Source organism: Lepisosteus oculatus, chromosome 8 (assembly GCF_040954835.1).
Source record: "Lepisosteus oculatus isolate fLepOcu1 chromosome 8, fLepOcu1.hap2, whole genome shotgun sequence".
NCBI classification, from domain to species: domain Eukaryota; kingdom Metazoa; phylum Chordata; class Actinopteri; order Semionotiformes; family Lepisosteidae; genus Lepisosteus; species Lepisosteus oculatus.
Window position 1 is genome coordinate 7057549 of NC_090703.1, and position 17619 is coordinate 7075167.

At 48.7% G+C, this 17619-nt stretch overlaps 1 protein-coding gene across 2 annotated transcripts in view; it reads left to right on the forward strand.

The window, feature by feature from the left end:
• tdrd9 (tudor domain containing 9) overlaps positions 1-17619 on the forward strand; it is a 40314-nt gene that overhangs the window by 11246 nt on the left and 11449 nt on the right. Inside the window, exons 2-22 of one of the 2 annotated variants that reach the window (XM_069193110.1) lie at positions 571-650; positions 1576-1646; positions 2795-3016; positions 4851-4973; positions 5421-5501; positions 5875-6039; positions 7256-7353; positions 7666-7730; positions 8157-8211; positions 8774-8858; positions 9260-9317; positions 9478-9582; positions 11205-11302; positions 11722-11853; positions 12637-12802; positions 13248-13311; positions 14110-14173; positions 16330-16374; positions 16896-16949; positions 17135-17251; positions 17335-17442. In XM_069193110.1, the coding sequence (XP_069049211.1) occupies positions 571-650; positions 1576-1646; positions 2795-3016; positions 4851-4973; positions 5421-5501; positions 5875-6039; positions 7256-7353; positions 7666-7730; positions 8157-8211; positions 8774-8858; positions 9260-9317; positions 9478-9582; positions 11205-11302; positions 11722-11853; positions 12637-12802; positions 13248-13311; positions 14110-14173; positions 16330-16374; positions 16896-16949; positions 17135-17251; positions 17335-17442 (2056 nt within the window). Of the gene's footprint in view, positions 1-567; positions 651-1575; positions 1647-2794; positions 3017-4850; positions 4974-5420; positions 5502-5874; positions 6040-7255; positions 7354-7665; positions 7731-8156; positions 8212-8773; positions 8859-9259; positions 9318-9477; positions 9583-11204; positions 11303-11721; positions 11854-12636; positions 12803-13247; positions 13312-14109; positions 14174-16329; positions 16375-16895; positions 16950-17134; positions 17252-17334; positions 17443-17619 lie in introns of both variants that reach the window. The other variant, XM_069193108.1, reaches the window with a different exon arrangement.

The following is a 17619-nucleotide window of genomic DNA, read 5'->3' on the forward strand; positions in this document are numbered from 1 at the left end:
CTGCCGTCTCCAGCTGAAGAATGTGTTATTTTTTCTTAAAATACACCAGCATAGAGTGGGGCACATCTGAGTTACTGCACCTGAGTAACACCTCGTGTGGAGTGAATCGGTCCCTGTCCCTCAGCAGGCAGGCACGTGAGGAGTCGGTGTTTTACCATTCAGGCTATGTGGTTTTGAAGTTCAGCTGCACTCAAATAATCTCTGCCATTATCTTCTGATTTTGAAGGATTTTAGGACACTTTTGTAATGAGGCTTTTTTTTTGGCCTTGAGTGTCTTTCTTCCCTGTGTTGTTCTGTGGAATGTAAACCTCAGAAAATCTTTGGTTTTTATCCTAAAGCACTGGCTAGCGGACAAGGTCACCCAGTCCTCTGCAGCACCGCCAGCCTTGCTCACTGGAGCCTTCGCCCCGTCCCGCACCGAGAGTGTGGAAGTGAGCTGGAGAATTGACCAGTGACCGCTCGCTGATTTCGCCAGATGTCCCCTTTAATATACGCTGTCAACCAAATTCTTGCTCTGCTGCATCTTCCTTAATTAATAGGATCCTACATCTACTGTTCATTTCTCAGCAGCGAGCAGGAGCAGGGTCCCAGGGAGAGCCCGCGAGGGGGGGACGTCAGGATAAAGAAGGAACAGCTGACTGCTTTAGCTGGTGAGTGACGCCAGAAATTCAAACGACTCCTGTTGAATAGCAGTGTTCATCCATTCAGGGTTTTGCAATTGGCATTTCTTGAAACACTTGTTGACTCAAGCAGAGTTGTATCTTTCATCTTGCCTGCATGTTATTCCGAACTTCATGACGTCAATTGGAATATGAGCTTGAATTCTACACCACTGGGTGATGGATTGCGATTGCCTGGAGTGCCCCACCCCTACAAAGGGTCTTGTTCTACAAAAGGCACTTCCCACGCACACACATGCTTCCTGCTTTATACTGTAGCAGTGACGGGCAATTTATACTAAAGCCAGATCTATTACTGACATCTATGAAGCACTTCATTTATATAGACTACTTTAACAGCTGTCTGCTGTTGGATAGATAGCTGTGATGATGCAGAACTTTACCAGTACTAACTCATTTTTACTCGACTGCCATCCCACAGCTTGTACCAGAGGAGTGCTACGTGAATAAGATAAGATCACTTTTTTTTTTTTAGCCATATACAATTTCTTGTATTAGGAATTCGTATTTTCGCAGACCCCAGCTTGCTCTCCGCGAGACGCACAGACAGGGAGAGAAGTTGGGGGTCAGAGCGCAGGGTCAGCCATTGTACAGCGCCCCTGGAGCAGCTGGGGTGAAGGGCCTTGCTCAGGGGCCCAATGGAGTAGGATTCCTCTGCCAGCTGTGGGATTTGAACCGGCAACCTCCCAGCCACAGGCACAGATCCTGAGCCATAGAGCCACCGCTCTGCACTGTTACAGTTTTGTGCTTTGGAAGACTAATACAGGGATGTTCCATCTTTCGAGTGTCAATCCACGTGACTTCTCATTGTCTGTTTCTGTGTCCCTGAGTTAGTTTGTAATATGAGAGTAAGAATTGAAGTTGTTCTTTATCCCTCTTTTAATTTTTATTTCAGACTCTCTTCCCCCCCCGGTCCTGGCCCCTTATAATTACCCTGAGCTGCCCATCACAAAAAACAAAGAGGAGGTGAGTGATCAGAACGCAGAAACGACTTTGTTTGCAACTGTTCAATATCCTGTAAAGCTGAAGAAGAGTCTTTGTGCTTGCATTAGTCACGACAAAATGCCAAGACCTTTTAAGATTTAAAAAAGGCCCCGGGAGAGCAGAAACATTCATCTGTGAAAGTCTTTAGGTATGTAATCCACTTTATTTTTACTTTGTGCATTGCTGAGCACAGACATTAGCAGTGAGGTCTAATTGCACAGAATCCTTGCATCAAAGATATGCTTTTACATCTTCTTCATCTCTGTTGTTTGCGTCCCAATGAACGTGTTTCTTTCCATTAGCATCATGCAGCAATTGCATGGTGTTTTAAAAGTAGATAAGGGGTTTTATTTTGGTAGACGGCTAGTCAGTCAGTGACAATTTTGCATGTGAGCTTTGACAAACACCAGTGCCTTTCTTTGAGCATTGAGAACACTTCCTGGGTCCTTGTTAAGAATAGAGCCGACCTGTGGAGAAAACTGATGGTCTGACCTTGGTGCTGGCCATTGTTTTGAGCACAAGAGTGGTTGCGAGCATTAACATGCAGCTAGAAACCATGGTAACCACTGATGTTTATTTTAATCCCATAAGAGTACAGTAGAGATACAGACTGAATCAACAATTTCCACGTTAGGCAGAGCTCTGTATCATTGCACACTCCTAGGTCAGAAGATACCACGAAGGAGAGTTACAGTAATACAAGATAAGAAAAGATCACTTTATTAGCCATATACAATTTCTTGCATTAGGCATTTGTCTTTTTGCATACCCCAGCTTGCTCTCCATGAGACGCACAGGTCGGGAGAGAGTAGCTTGGAGTCAGAGCACAGGGGCAGCCGTTTATACAGCGCCCCTGGAGCAGCTGGGGCTCAAGGGAGTCCAAATTCCTCTGCCGGGTGCGGGATTTGAACCGGCAACCTTCTAGCCACAGGCGCAGATCCTTAGCCACAGAGCCACCGCTCCGCATACTTCATACATTGGTGTCTAACTGGTCTTTTTGTTACCTGACTGCCGTGGCATACTGCAGACTGTAACCGGATATGTGAACTGTCTGCCTGTGAAGAGCCGAGGCACGTGCCTTGGTGTTCGCTGCGAGTACGGTGTCCCCCCTGTGTCTCGCCGTGTGGCAGCTCATCTCCCTGATCGAGAACAACTCCGTGGTCATCATCCGCGGCGCGACGGGGAGTGGCAAGACCACGCAGCTGCCCCAGTTCATCCTGGATTACTACTACGAGCAGAACGTGCCCTGCCGCCTGGTGGTCACCCAGCCCCGCAAGATCGGCGCCACCAGCATCGCCCGCTGGGTGGCCCGCGAGCGCAAGTGCATCCTGGGCAGCATGGTGGGGTATCAGGTAGGAGCAGCGTCACCCCGGACTGAGGCAGTGAAGCCCCGTGAGGGCGCCATTTGAGCTCTGCTGTCCTGCTGCTAGCAGATCACACAGAATGGGGAAAGGGACACGGGCAGGTGCTCCTAGAACCACATTTCCTCCAGAGCTTCTAAAAGACTTCTGGTTGTTTTTTTTGTTTTGTTGCGTTGATAACCTGCCCCTTCCTTTGTGCCCTGAATTTACCACAGTTCCCCTCTTGACCAAACGGATGGACCGAGAGAACCCACATGAACTTGCTCAGCCCATCCGGAAGGCGCCCAGGCCCCTGGCACTACTCGCTGCACCAGTTATCTCATGCCTTATTAAGTGCAGAGTTGTTGTAATAGTACACCTGATAATTAACAAAAACATACATGGCGCACTGTACCACAGCAGTGCTGGTTTGTGTTCTTTATTTATGCGCATTGTACTGTAATTAAATTGACTTCAATCCTGCAGGTACCCATTCTCTTGCCTGCTCTGCATATGTGGAGGCGTTTCTAGAATGAATACCGTGCCCAAGCCAATGATGCAGGTCTTGCTCAAAAAGTCTAAAAGCATGTGGTGGTGCTGGCAATATTATCATGGCATTGAAAGATGTCCCCCCCCTGGGTAAAATGAAGCAAGGGGCTTGTATAAAAGTCCTAGCAAGGAAGTGCAATTATTGACTCTTTCCCTTTGTGGTTGCATAAGCCGTGTTAAGGACATTGACTTAGTCCAGCACTGTAGAGGGATGCATTTTCCCTCTAGTAACACTTCATACGAAATCCTATTTGACGTTTCTTTTACAGCGGGAGAGAAAAAAAAACATTTTAACATGCTGGAATGCTTCCAGATTGTCAGACTGTATTGTCTTGAGCCGCGAAGAGGAGCGGTCTAATTATAACTCCTGCTCCGCTGCGCGGGGCGCAGAGATGGGTGATGTCACGGTGCCTGGCGGCCGGGCGTGCGCTGACGATTACAGGAGGAGACGGGTGCAGTGTAACTCCCGGGGCAGGGGGGGGCAGTGTTTGTGGAAGAGAAGAGCTAGCTAGCGTGGCTGGAAAAAGACTGAGGCGGTGAATTCCAAACCTTATATTGTAGGAGTTATCAGTCTTGTATTTTACATTTTAAAAAAGGTATATTGTGTAATGAGCTTAATGTTACATCCCAGCGTTCTATAGAAACATACTGTTTAGCATTAAGACGACCTTTGAAAGGCATTCGGGAATTTTACAGTTCTTTTTCCATAAGGTAAAACAAAGTTGAAGTGAAACTGATTTTGAAGAAGTTGTTGCATTGACAAATTTACCTCTTCCGAGATACTTTATAGATTGGGGCAAATTTAAAATAATTAAGCTCGCAGCTAACAGTTGTTTGTAATAAATTGAATAACCCAAACCTTAGGCAGGAGAGCAGTCAGGTGTCCCATTACAGGCCGAAGGCTGAAGATCTTTTGAGCCATCTCTCATGTGGCGAGTCTTACTAGGAAGGGTCTCGAGCAGTTCGGCTGGTCTCGGCTTGTTCCTGTCCTCCAGCGGGCAGGGGTTTAGCTGATGCTCATGTGCCTCTTGTCTGAATGCCTGGGCCCGCGTGGAGTGACTGTCCAGTGCCTGGGGCTCCCTGGCCGTTCCCGAAGAGCGGATCAGCTGGTTGGCTGTGCAGCAGCTTCGCAGAGGGCAGAGGGCAGAGGGCAGAGGGCAGAGGGCAGAGGGCGTTTGGGTTGTTCCTTCTCTCTGGGCTCTGTGGCTTCTGTAGGTTGGCGGCACGGGTGGCCAGTCTGCGGCGGCGGCGGCGGCTCCTGCTGACCGCCTGTCTTGTTTCCTCCGCTGGTGAGCAGGTGGGGCTGGACAAAGTGGCGACCGAGCACACGCGGCTCATTTACATGACCACTGGGGTCCTCCTGCAGAAGCTTGTGAACGCCAAGACGCTGACGGAGTTCTCCCACATCTTCATCGACGAGGTGCGTCTGTGCCCCCGCCTGCTGGCTGACACGCTGGGGCTTAACGTCTGTCGGGCCACCAGCTCTTAAACTGCCAATTCATTTTGAGTGTGGAGGATGCTTTTACATTGGGGTCATTTCTTAAGTCCTTAATCGGGGTTAAACTGTCTACTTCCAGACACAGTTGGCGTCTGTTAAAAATTATCATGGGATTTTCGTTTTGGTAAATTTCATTAGGTGACGGGCAACTTTAATATTCTTTTTCCCCGTTCCTTCATGCCCATTCAGACCCTTTGTTATGGAGTTAGCCAGGCTTGCTTGTCAGTTAAAATGATGTATAATGGGAAGGGTTCTGTTCACCACGCTGGCTCCCTTTCCGATTGCGAGTGCCCGGGTGAAGGTGCTGTGGGCCCGAGGAGCAGGGAGGTCGGTCTGGGTGGTGCTGACGGATCCGGTCTCTCGTTTCAGGTGCACGAGCGCACAGAGGAGCTGGACTTCCTGCTGCTGGTTGTGCGCAAGCTTCTGTACTCCAACTCGCGCTACGTGAAGGTGGGTCTGTCCTCTTGCGGTCCTTTTTTCTTCCAGCTCCAAGCTTGAGCAGGTCCCACCCCGCACAGGGGAGGTGAGCTGCCCCCCCCCAGTGAGGGCTCGCAAAGCCCGGCAGCCGCCCTCCTCTGGACCAGACTGGCTCAGTCAGGATTTCTTTTTGTCATGTGGGCGAATTATAATCTTGGGAACTTCTTATGAAGTCGGGTTACATCTGGGCAGAGTAAGCATTCTGTTGTAGTATCAGATGTCATGTGAGTTGGTGACTGAGGGCCAGGATCTAAAAAGAATCAGGAGCTGCAAGGAGTATACAGTGCAAAGAAAAAGTGCAAGACTGTCTTGCTTCCCTGAACCTTGCTACTATCCATGTGTGCAGGTCATCCTTATGTCCGCCACCATTAACTGTAAGGAGTTTGCGGAGTACTTCAGCTCTCCCATTCGCAGCCTGATGAGCCCAGCCTACGTGTTTGAGGTGGAGGGTGTAGCCTACACTGTCGAAGACTTCTACCTGGACGACTTGAGGCACCTTGTAACCTTCAAAGTAAGAAGTCCGTGTGGTCTCTGTGCACTGTCGCCCCCTAGTGGGAGGTGTGGTTGCTCGCCTAGGTGCCCCTGCGCTGGTTGGAGCTTCCCCACCTGTGCAGCTAGCAGGTCTTTCAAATCGCAGGAAAAAAGAGAGCTAAACGCAGTCGGGGCAAAATCTCAGTGATCCGTGTTTATTTTAAGGAGCTGCTGAGAAAGATGAAGAGCAAAGGAAATGGGACACTTTTTTTAAAATGGAAAAGCTCAACATATAATAATAATAATAATAATAATAATTGCTTACACTTATATAGCGCTTTTCCTGGACACTTCACTCAAAGCGCTTTACAGGTAATGGGGATCCCCTCCACCACCACCAATGTGCAGCCCCACCTGGATGATGCGACGGCAGCCATAGTGCGCCAGAACGCTCACCAGACATCAGCTATCAGTGGGGAGGAGAGCAGAGTAATGTAGCCAGTTCATAGAGGGGGATTATTAGGAGGCCATGATTGGTAAGGGCCAATGGGAAATTTGGCCAGGACACCGGGGTTACACCCCTACTCTTTTCGAGAAACGTCCTTGGATTTTTAATGACCACAGAGAGTTAGGACCTCGGTTTTACATCTCATCCGAAGGACGGCACCTGTTTACAGTATAGTGTCCCCGTCACTATACTGGGGCATTAGGACCCACGTGGACCACAGGGTGAGCGCCCCCTGCTGGCCCCACTAACACCTCTTCCAGCAGCAACCTCAGCTTTTCCCAGGAGGTCTCCCATCCAGGTACTGACCAGGCTCACACCTGCTGAGCTCCAGTGGGCTGCCAGCTGGGAGTTGCAGGGTGATATGGCTGCTGGCCATATCACCCTGCACTGGTGATATCACATATATCACTGGTGATATGGCATATCTGTTGAGAACTGTCCCTTAGCCATTTCCTAAATTCTGACTGAAAAGATTCTTACTATTAAATTTGGCTTTTTTTTTTCCCTGCACAAAAACAGATATTCCTTTGACCCGTCGTGCTTGGTAACCTGTTGGGTTGGCGTGCACAGGCTCCTGTGTGCTTTCCCAGCCACCTCTGAGGGCTGGATATTTCACATTTCCCGTGTTATTTTAAGGAAGTGCCCTAAAGACACAAGTGGTTGGTTCACATCGGGATGGGGCCTGTAGGTTCTGTTGCATCAGTACAGCATGTACAAGGACCCCAATGCTTGTGCTGCTGTGTGCAAGGTGGAGCAGCCCCAGGATCCCTACATCAGTGAGCAGATGTACAGCGTGGCAGTCGGCCTCATCCAGAGCTTCGACGACCTGGAGGCCAGGGAGAAGAGGTGCGCGGGAGATCGGGCCGCCTCTAGGGGTCGAGGGCTATCTGGCGTCTCAGGGCCTGCAGTTTTCCATGCATTTAAAAAAACATGCATTCATCTAACAGCATGTCTGTGTAAAAAAAAAAAAGAGGCTTTGCCATATTTCAATACACGTTTTACAAGTTTCAGGTCCACTTTAGCATAAGGGGGCGTGTTGGCTAAGTGTGGGGTTCTCTTAATTCTGTGGCTACACAGTAGGCCCTGTAAAGAGGTGTTTGCAGAACCTGTTTGAAATGCCTAGGACTGTGTTGATTTGCCTCGCTCTTCCCTGCGCAGAGCTGAAAAGCAGGAGGGCTCTCCAGCCGTGCCCGAGCGAGGCAGCGTCCTGGTGTTCCTGCCAGGTAGGCGACGCCTCGGTCTGGAAACCTCCTGTGACAGTAGAGCGCGCGTTCTGACCCGCTCTCTGAAGAGACCCATGTGAGGCTAGGGATCCAAGTCTGACCCGACTAGAGGACGGCTGTCTAGAACCAGCATGGCTTTCAACCAGGAGCAGTAGGTCGTGCCGGAGCAATTTGTGAGTTATTGAACGAGAAACTACAGTAGTGCAGCACTACGTGGAAATCCTTCTAAAATGGAGAACAGGCAGAACAAAATAATCCGGAGGTGTTATTGAAGATGCCACTGACTACCACACAGGCTAGATGGGCTTAGTGATCTCCTTTTTTGTAGCTCTTATGTTCCTCTTATGTCTCCTCTGTCGTCTGCAGCAAAGGCGATCCAGAGACTCATTTTTCATGACTTGCAGAGTTTCCTCTGTGTGTTCCCAGGTTTGTCGGAAATAAACAGCATGCAGGACGCCCTAGCTAAGCTGGTGCGGAAGAGGTGAGCAGCGCACATGCGGAGCTGGGTGGGAGGGGGGTGGTTGAGTCGGGGCAAGCGTACGTCCTGAAGTACCTGCGCAGGCCAGCGGGCACACGCCTGTGATAGACCCCACTGTACCCGGGCCGTCCCCAGGGTCAGCACGCACAGAACCCACGGAGGTTCATACTTCCTGCCTTTCAAATCGTAAACACAAGCTCAAAAGACCAGTAAAGGCAGAATGACTTGTATGAAAAAGGACCCCAAGTGTTGCTGCCACTGTGCACCCCCTGTAAATTCAAAGGCAAAGTCCAGCTCCCATCTGAGGGTGCATTCCTCAACGTATCGCCAGATAACTCCTAATTCATCCCCGCTGTGACTTATTAAAAGCGATTTCCAGAGGCCATGTAGTGCCCTCTAGTGGGCGATGATCTGCAATTGCACCTCTTTCTCCGGCTGGCCTGTCACAGCGCCGTGAGTCTGTGAGAGGTCTTTCTTTCCAGAGGCAGCGCCACAGCCCGGGTCAGCCCTTTGAGCCTGGGTGCGCGAGGGCCGCGGGGCTGATGGTTTGTCTTGTGTCTTGCAGGCTGCAGGTGTACCCCCTGCACTCCTCCGTCACTCTGGAGGAGCAGAACGGCATCTTCCTGGCGCCGGTGCCCGGATACAGGAAGGTACTACTCTCCCCCTGTTCTGGAAGTGGGCGATATGGCCGAGATTGATGTTTTCTGGAGATGCTGATAGATATGCCTTACGACCATTTTTGGTTTTGCTTGCATAATTAATACACAATGCATATTTGAACCTAGAATGACAAATTCTTCATCTTAAGCCGAGTAAAATAACCTGTTAAGCACCTTGCTGGTGCTTGTCCATGTATCTTGCAAAGATGGTGTTTTGCTCAGTGAGAGGCAAGTTGTAGTTTTTATTCTTTCTAGCATCCAGATACAGAGGTTTTTCCCACCCCTTCAGAGGAGTGCCCAGAGTCCAGTCATTAACCGATCTTGACCGCATGAGCGCGGTCACTCAGTTTCTCCCCTTTCAATGATCCGTTTCCGTTTTCATCCACACGCAGGTCATCCTTTCCACCAACATAGCCGAGAGCTCTGTAACGGTTCCAGATGTTAAATATGGTGAGTGCCTTTCTTTTGCTGTTCATGCGATTGATTAAATTTAGGTGACTGGTCCAATCTAATTGTCTTGCTTTCAACACACCTACATTGTTTTAGAAATAAAACGTCATTACAGGCTGTAAATCGAGTTCGTTGTTTTGCTTTATTTTTGAAATGGCAGTGATCGACTTCTGCCTGGTGAAACACCTGGTTTGCGATAAAGAAACCAATTTCCAGTCCTTGCGCCTCACTTGGGCTTCCAAGACCAACTGCAACCAGAGACGAGGTGAGGCTTGGCAGGTCTCGTCGCGCCGATCCCCGTCTTCACAGTCCTTCCCTCCCCTGCAGAGCGGTCTGTCTCGAACCACAAGGCGCTTTGCTTGCACACGGAGACGTCTGTCCACGTGCTGAGGGGTTGCTAGACTAATTCTTCCTGTGCAGGGTGTCGAGGAGCCATGGGGTGGTGCTACCCAGTCCGATGGGCTTGGATCAGCCATTTCGGAGCTTATCGGCGAGCGTGTTATTGTTTTTAAACTTGGGGCTCTTTATTTTTGTCTTAAAATCAGACTACAAGAGCGAGGCTAATTATTTTATTTTTTTTTTTCCTGTTGAAGCAGAATGTCTGCTGTTTTGAGGTGGTGTAGGTATGGTCATTATAGAAGCTTTTCTGTCCAGCTGTGGTAAAACTGAAAGATGTTCATTGTTTTAGAAACCGTAGCCTTTGGTAGAGTGCGGAGGTACCACATTCACTTCACTTATGAAGTACTGACGGACTTCTGTAGCATCTTCACGACAATTAAGATCTATAGGTGCAGGCAGGTGTGTGGCAGGATTGATATATTGTTGAGATTTTCTTTTCTGCAATGTGATCAAGGCTGTTTATTTGTAGGTCACCATGTAATAATAATTCCTTACACTTATATAGCGCTTTTCTGGACACTCCACTCAAAGCGCTTTACAGGTAATGGGGATCCCCTCCACCACCACCAATGTGCAGCCCCACCTGGATGATGCGACGGCAGCCATAGTGCGCCAGAACGCTCACCAGACATCAGCAATCAGTGGGGAGGAGAGCAGAGTAATGTAGCCAATTCATAGAGGGGGATTATTAGGAGGCCATGATTGGTAAGGACCAATGGGAAATTTGGCCAGGACGCCGGGGTTACACCCCTACTCTTTTCGAGAAACGCCCTGGGATTTTTAATGACCACAGAGAGTCAGGACCTCGGTTTTACGTCTCATCCGAAGGACGGCACCTGTTTACAATATAGTGTCCCCATCACTACACTGGGGCATTAGGACCCACACAGACCACAGGGTGAGCGCTCCCTGTTGGCCCCCACTAACACTAACAAATTGGTGGTCGGGCCAGTAAGAAAAAGCAGATAACAAAACCCAATTTGGTCACGTGAAAATAATTCCCGCAGGCCTCTGTCAGGATAGGTTTTAAACTGAAGTGTGAGTGAGCCTCTAGTGACTGATGATAGTAGTGCAAGTATCTGTGCACCTGTCCATGTGGAGTTAAAAACCCAGAGATGAATATGCATACCCATGGGTTAGGGTGGAAGATTAATGATTTCCTAGTATCCTGTATCCTAGGTATGTATAGTATATTAATTTAGGGCTTTTCCCAAACACATTATTATGGGAGGAACTTAATACTTTGGGCATATAAAATCTGTTTGCAGGTGTATGTGGGTATATACAGTATAGATAATGCTGGATCATCTACAGTCTGACCCCAAGAACTAGTTAGAGCAAATGTGTTTGATGTGCCTTTTCCATTATCCGCCGTTGCGAAGCTGTTGTACATGACTTCGTTCGGTCGGTGCCATGACCGCTACATTCCGGCTGACCGCGCCTGGAAAGAGCCTCCTGTAGACAGCAGTTCCTGTCGCCCTCTCGCAGGGCGCGCTGGGCGAGTCTCCAAGGGCTTCTGCTATCGGCTGGTGACCAGGGAGTTCTGGAGGAGCGAGATCCCGGACTTCGTGGTTCCCGAAATGCTGGTAATGCCAGCCAAGCCTGGGCTTCTCGGTCATGTTGGCAGCTAGTCTTGGTGGTCATGGAGTTGTGAAGACAGTGCTCCCAGCTATTGAATCACTCGGTTTTTGAATTTTTTGGTTTTGGTTATCGCATTAGTCATTTTCAAGTGTGTAGAGCTCCACAGCTCTTAATTTCAGGGTGATGCAAGTAATTCTGCCTGCTGTGTCAGGGCTGTAGTGCATCTTAGCATGTGTTTTTAAGGTACTGTAACAGTGTCACACAGTAGACAATGTCAGATATTCAGGGGAAGAGGTAGAGCATTTTAAAAATACTTTATCTTGAATTTAGGGACAGGCCCCAGTGGATTTTTTTTTCTTATGCAGCAAAGCCTTGTCGTTCTCAAAATCTGTTTTCCTCCCCCCATCTCCTCCTGTGTTTCCAGCGCTCCCCCCTGGCCAACACCCTGCTGAAGGTAAAGCTGCTGGACATGGGGGACCCCCGCTCCGTGTTGAGCACTGCCCTGTCCCCCCCGAAACTGGCCAACATCCAGCGGACCGTCCTGCAGCTCAAGGAGGCGAGTGAGGGAAGGGGGCAGTCTGAGCTGGGCCATGTGCACCACACCTCGGCTTGAACCGTAGGCCCGTTCAGCTACACTCGCGAAACCCCGAGCAAATCAGGTTGTTTCTGCATTTTTTCCAGTCCCTTTTGGATACAACATTAAAATAAATGCGCCTCCCCGTGTAGTTTTCTCACCGGCCACTTTGTGCAAGAGTGAGCCACTCGCTCGCAGCCTCTTCTGCACCTGGGCAGAGGTTGTGGCCTTGAGTTGTGTTCCTGTCGCTTTGTTTCCCATGGACCTTGCCAATTCCTCGGTGCTCTTCGGTCATTTCCCCCCAAACTCCGCCTCATGGACTGCCAGATCTTGTTTTTTTTGTGCCCACTGTTAAAATCGGTAAGTTGTCTCAGTAAGTAATCCATTGCCTCCCCCTCCCCCATGTAGTATCATCCCTAATCCACAGCTTTGCATCATTTTTTTGCTGCACCATTACACCTTATTTTGTTCGGTTGGCATGTGTGGTTCGGTGTTATTTTCACACTCGCGTGCACTAGTGTTCTTACGTCCAAGATCAAACCGAGCAGTGCCCGCACCAGCGCAGCCAGACAGGAGACTACCCCGCTGCATGAATGCAGACCATAATGCATTGTGCTATGTACCGTCACTCGGTACAACAAGCTGCTCTGTCCGCAGGGGACTAACTGGGTGACAAAACGGTGATAGCTGGACGTGTGGACCAGGGAAGAACGGTTTGTGATGTCCGCTTCTTACCTTTGACGGCGAGCGCGTGCGTCTTTGCAGCTGGGTGCTCTGTCGGTGATGCGGGACAGGCAGGGGGCGAACAGCTGTGATGGGGAGCTCACCTTCCTGGGCCGGGTCCTCGCTCACCTGCCCGTCGACCTGCACCTGGGGAAGATGATTGTGCTGAGCCACGTGTTCGGGTGTCTGGAGGACTGCCTGATCATAGGTAAGGAGGCCTCTCGACTTGGAGAGGGAAGGAGCTCCTGCAGGACGGTTTGAGCCGCAAACCAGACTCGGCACGGCGAAAACCGATCTTGCTCGCTCCGCTCGGGTGGGGACCCGAGGTGAATTAAAACATCCTGGGACTTTGTAATTCAATTTATTTTGGACATAATGACTGTGCTTGCTCTGTTGCTTATTTGATAATCGCACGACCTGCTAGGATATCCAGAACTGAGGTAAAAGTGCATCAACCTGCCAAAATAAACGACACATTAGATGGCCAAATCTCTTTTCTTTGACATGGGTGGGCATTTTTAATTTGTCTTTTGTTTTGCAAGCACATTAACATTCTAAGGAGTGAGCTACTGTAACAGATTAGCTTTGCACTGCATCTCGAATGATTTTGTTAATCGTTGATGGAAACGGATCTTTGTTCCCCTTTCTGTTAGCTGCTGCTCTGTCTCTGAAGAGCTTCTTTGCCATGCCTTTCCTGCAGCGCCTGGTTGGGTACCGGTGGGTGACGTTTCCACTGCTATGCGTTTGTCACTGGGGGGCCGCCGAACGGTGTGTAAGAAGCAGTATAGTCACAGTGAACAATAACTGCCTTTGCAATACATAGTTCTGTTCAATTAGGTGTTCATATACTGTGAGCAGGACCCATCTTAAACGCTGTCACTCCAAAGCTCCTCAAAATTCCTTTTCTTGAGCCTTTGTTAGGTGTCAGATGCTGCATGAACCAAGATTAGAGAGTCGCACGTCTTAAGAGCTGTTCTGAACATTGCACCTTGCTTTTGTGGGTTGCTAAGTTAATCGGGGAGCGCTTGCTCAGGGTTGAGCCATGGAACTTTCCCTGGTTTCTTGTACAGCTGTACAAACTGACTGCATGGAGCAAAAGCGAATTAGTGATGAGCACACAGCCGTGGTGAAGGTGGGCTCTGATATAACTGGATTCCCTCCTCTCACACCTGAAAAATAATGTCAATTAAGACTAAATATTCATCAGTTAGGGTGAATGTGGAAGCACACACAAATAGGCTGTGGCTCCAGCCGTCTAGGTGACGTAGAGAAACCTTTGTCACCTTCAGAACTAGAATGAGCAAACAATAGGATCGTTGCTCCTTGTTGCATTGTTTCTCTTCTAGTTACAGTTAGTCTGTTTCCTAAACCCTCAGTACTTGTCTGGTCTGCCGTGCAGTGTCACCTTGTGGGGGGGGGCATTAGAATTTCTGTTGTGCCCAGTTTTCCTTCGGGATGCTGTGGGTAGTTCAGTCGGTTGCTCCATTGCAACTTCGTCTCTGTCTCCGTGCACAGGAGCAAGATGTCATTCTCCGGCAGCACAATGAGCGACTCCATCACCCTGCTCAACGCGTTTAAGGTACGAGTTTGCCGGGGAAATGTCGGGCTCATGACTCATTTGGGGGACTGAAAACCTGCCTTGTAAAGCCAGCCTGCTCTTTCTGTTTGCATAAATACCTGTGGCCTACAGGCCCCCAGCAGCTTCCCAGAAATCCCTGCTGTGCGGCTTCCTGCTGTTTTCACCCCGTCATCTTCTATGTGCAACACGTACCTCGCAATACAGTACTCCAGGGGTTCCCTGGTCCTGCTCTTTCTCACATCACTGCCTTTCCACTCTTAACTGTGCATTGAAGCCTTGATTGAACTACCCTGATTGAATCGCCTGACTGGAACACCTACAAGATGTCTTTGTACTCAGAGGTTTGATTTTACTGGACTTGTGAAATGGCAGTACTTAAAAGGCACTTCCAGCTTGTTCAAAAGTTGAAAAACGGTCATGTTCAAATTAATCCTAGTTAGATCATTAAGGCTTTAATGTGACTGAGCTGGGCTGGAACAAAAACCAGGAGTGGTCCTCCAGGATTGGGGTCTCCTGCACTGCTTCGTTCAGAGATGCTGTTTGTCGGAGCAGGAGCTCCTGCCCCTGGCCCTTGGGAAAACCTCATGGATTCTGGATTCCATCTCCAGAAGTTGGAAACAGCTCTTTAACCTGAAGGAGAGGAGTGAAATTGTTGTGTTTAAGGTTTAGCTGGACTGTGTGCCCCTTCTCTACCGACTTGTAGCAGTTGATGTTTTAAGAAGGAAACCTGCTGGATTTTGGCCCTTTAGGATTGGGATGCACCTGAGAGAACGAAGACGCATTGCTTAGTTCCTTTCTTTGATTCCCAGCTATTAATGGGCCATTCTACCAGCACTGAAATACTTTAAAAAAACACTTTTTAAATAGAATGTGAGAGAGGAGAGCACACACTGTACGTAGTTGCCAGTCTCCTCAAATCTGTCCGTTTGGTACCTGTGTTCTGACTTGTCAGTTGTCCGCTGAGATTATACCCTTTTCATTCTTTGTCCGTCTCCACTTGACAGGTGGATGAAGCATCAAATATTCTGCATCTTCGAAAAAAGGCATTTAGTACAGGAGAGAGTAAAAGATTTGCGACATGTCTAGAATGTTCACCGATTTAAAGTGAAAAGCTTCCCTAAGGGAAAGAGATGGCTCCGTGTTTATAGTAACCCGCACGAGAGAGATGCTTTGCTTCCATTTCTTTTTAATGAATGGCCTTTTTAATATGTTAGTTTGATCATTTTCACAAATCACTTCTTCTGGGAAGTAGTGTCAGATGGGATCTGAAAGAGCTGCCAGCTGGCGAGTACAAATACAGCGATCTCTGCTATCACACGAAGTGGCTCATAGGCGGTTGGAAAACAGGGGAAAGATCTCTGTATAGCGCGAAACTCACGTTGGCTTATACGCGATTTGATCCCTGACATGTTTACGTTTTGCGTTGCGGAGTAACACAACTGAAGGTAGCGGTCCGTGGAGCAGTACACATGGTGCTCAGTTGTCCCACGTGCTGTTTTGGAAGTGCTAATTGGGAGGTGCTCCTCAATGTGCGGCCTATTTTCACTAAATCTTCTGCATTCCCGTAAATATGAGTGGACAAGGTGACCAGAAGTGTGCTGGTGATAACATTTAAATACGTTAAATTCATAATAAAGCTTTACCCAGTTTAATCATTATTTGGTTAGGTTTTCTGCCCCTAACCATATTTTTCCCCATGAGCTGTTATTTTTATTGTGTGGTTTTGCATAACATGAGGTTTTACAGGAACCCATCTATTGCATAATTGCACAGGCGCCTGTATCTGCAGGTCTAGTTTTGATTTTAAGGGTCTCGTATCCAGCCAGCGTTTTCAAAAAGTATACAACAGACACAAATAGTCTAATTATTATATAGATTATTTAATGAAATTATCCCACTCTAAATTCTCAGTTCATGGGCTTCCTGGTCCAGTCAGCAGTGCGTCGATCCGATTTTCTCCCCAGGATCGTTGTCAGGGAGATGAACTGTCTGTGATGTGTCTTTAAAGCAACTGAACCAGACAGGCAAAGCAGGGAGCGTGCACAGTCAGGATGGGTTATTGATGCTCAGATGTCACATGAGTGCTGCAGTGCAAACATAATCTAATACTCTGCAACATCTGTATGATTTGCTTTTAAATGTCATCTTTGTTCCAGGCTTGGAAAGAATCCAGAAACAAAGGAAAATTCAAGAATGGAAGGGTCAGTTTTTTTTTTTTACTGTAGAAATGTGATGATGATTAACCTTGTTATATAGCTCCTCTTAAAAGTAGCTTCTCCAGCCACTTTACAGTAAGAATAAAAACAACGAGAGGAGATAACCGGATTTTCACAGTTTAGAATGCAATAGAAGATCCAAAAGGGCAGACGTGGACCTCAATGGAGTAAAAGCCCTTCTGAAGAAGGTGGTTTAGAGTCAGGGTTTGAAAGAGCTTGGGGAAGGTGAATTACATCTTTGGCGATAGAATTCCAGAGCTTTGGGGCGCAGCAGGGGAAGGCCCTGTCACTCAGAGTGTAGATGAGCTTGGGGGACAGACAGGAGACCAGAGTCAGACGAACAAAGGTTGTGAGGTGGGGTGTAGGAAGAGAAATCGGATGGGTACTGAGGTGCCAAGCCATGTAGAGCCTATACATGAAGTATAGTGGTCCTCCGTGTGAGAGCCTAAGCACAGGAACGTTTCTGGTTGCTGTCGGAGTGCAAGTCTGGGTTATTGCTCTTGCAGGACGAGCTGGAGTGGGGCAAGGAGAACTGCGTGCAGATCAAGAGGATTCGGGAGGTACTGGAGGAGAGTCGCGAGGCTCGTAGCGACCAAAAGATCTTAATCTCCAGCCCTAAAGCATGTCTTCAGAGATCTGTGTCCTGGCATTTCTGTTGTGCATCAAAAGTGTAGTCTTGTAATACTTTTTCCAATTGCAGTTTCTTAGTTGTGTTCCATTATTATCTGTCGGTGCCGTTGTCCAGGTGGCCGAGCTGTACGAGGATCTGAAGAAACGCGTTTCCCAGTTCAACATGCACATCGGCAGTGCGCCCCCGCCCTCCGACCCCGAGAACGCCTTCGTGCACACCTTCATCTTGCAGGTCGGTCCCCGGATCAGGCGGCTCTTTCACATTAAAACCGTCTGACCCCTCCTCGTGCAGTCGCTGGCATTTTCTCCTTTCAGATTGTGATTGCTGGAGCTTTCTACCCCAACTATTTCACCGTGGTGGCGATCGATGAAGAACTGGCCTCCAAAGAACTGTCTGGAAATGATCCCAGAACCACCGTGCTGGTAAGGAGGACTGCTGTCCTTGACACCCTGGATGTGACTCACATGTAACGCACAGCGCCTCCGATTACATTCCTTAACCAAGGCTTTCACATTGCTCTGATTGGTGGTGGGTGGTTTCTGATGAAGCCTGAAAAAAATCCGACTGCGTGTGCGTATTGGAAGTTGACTCCTTATTTC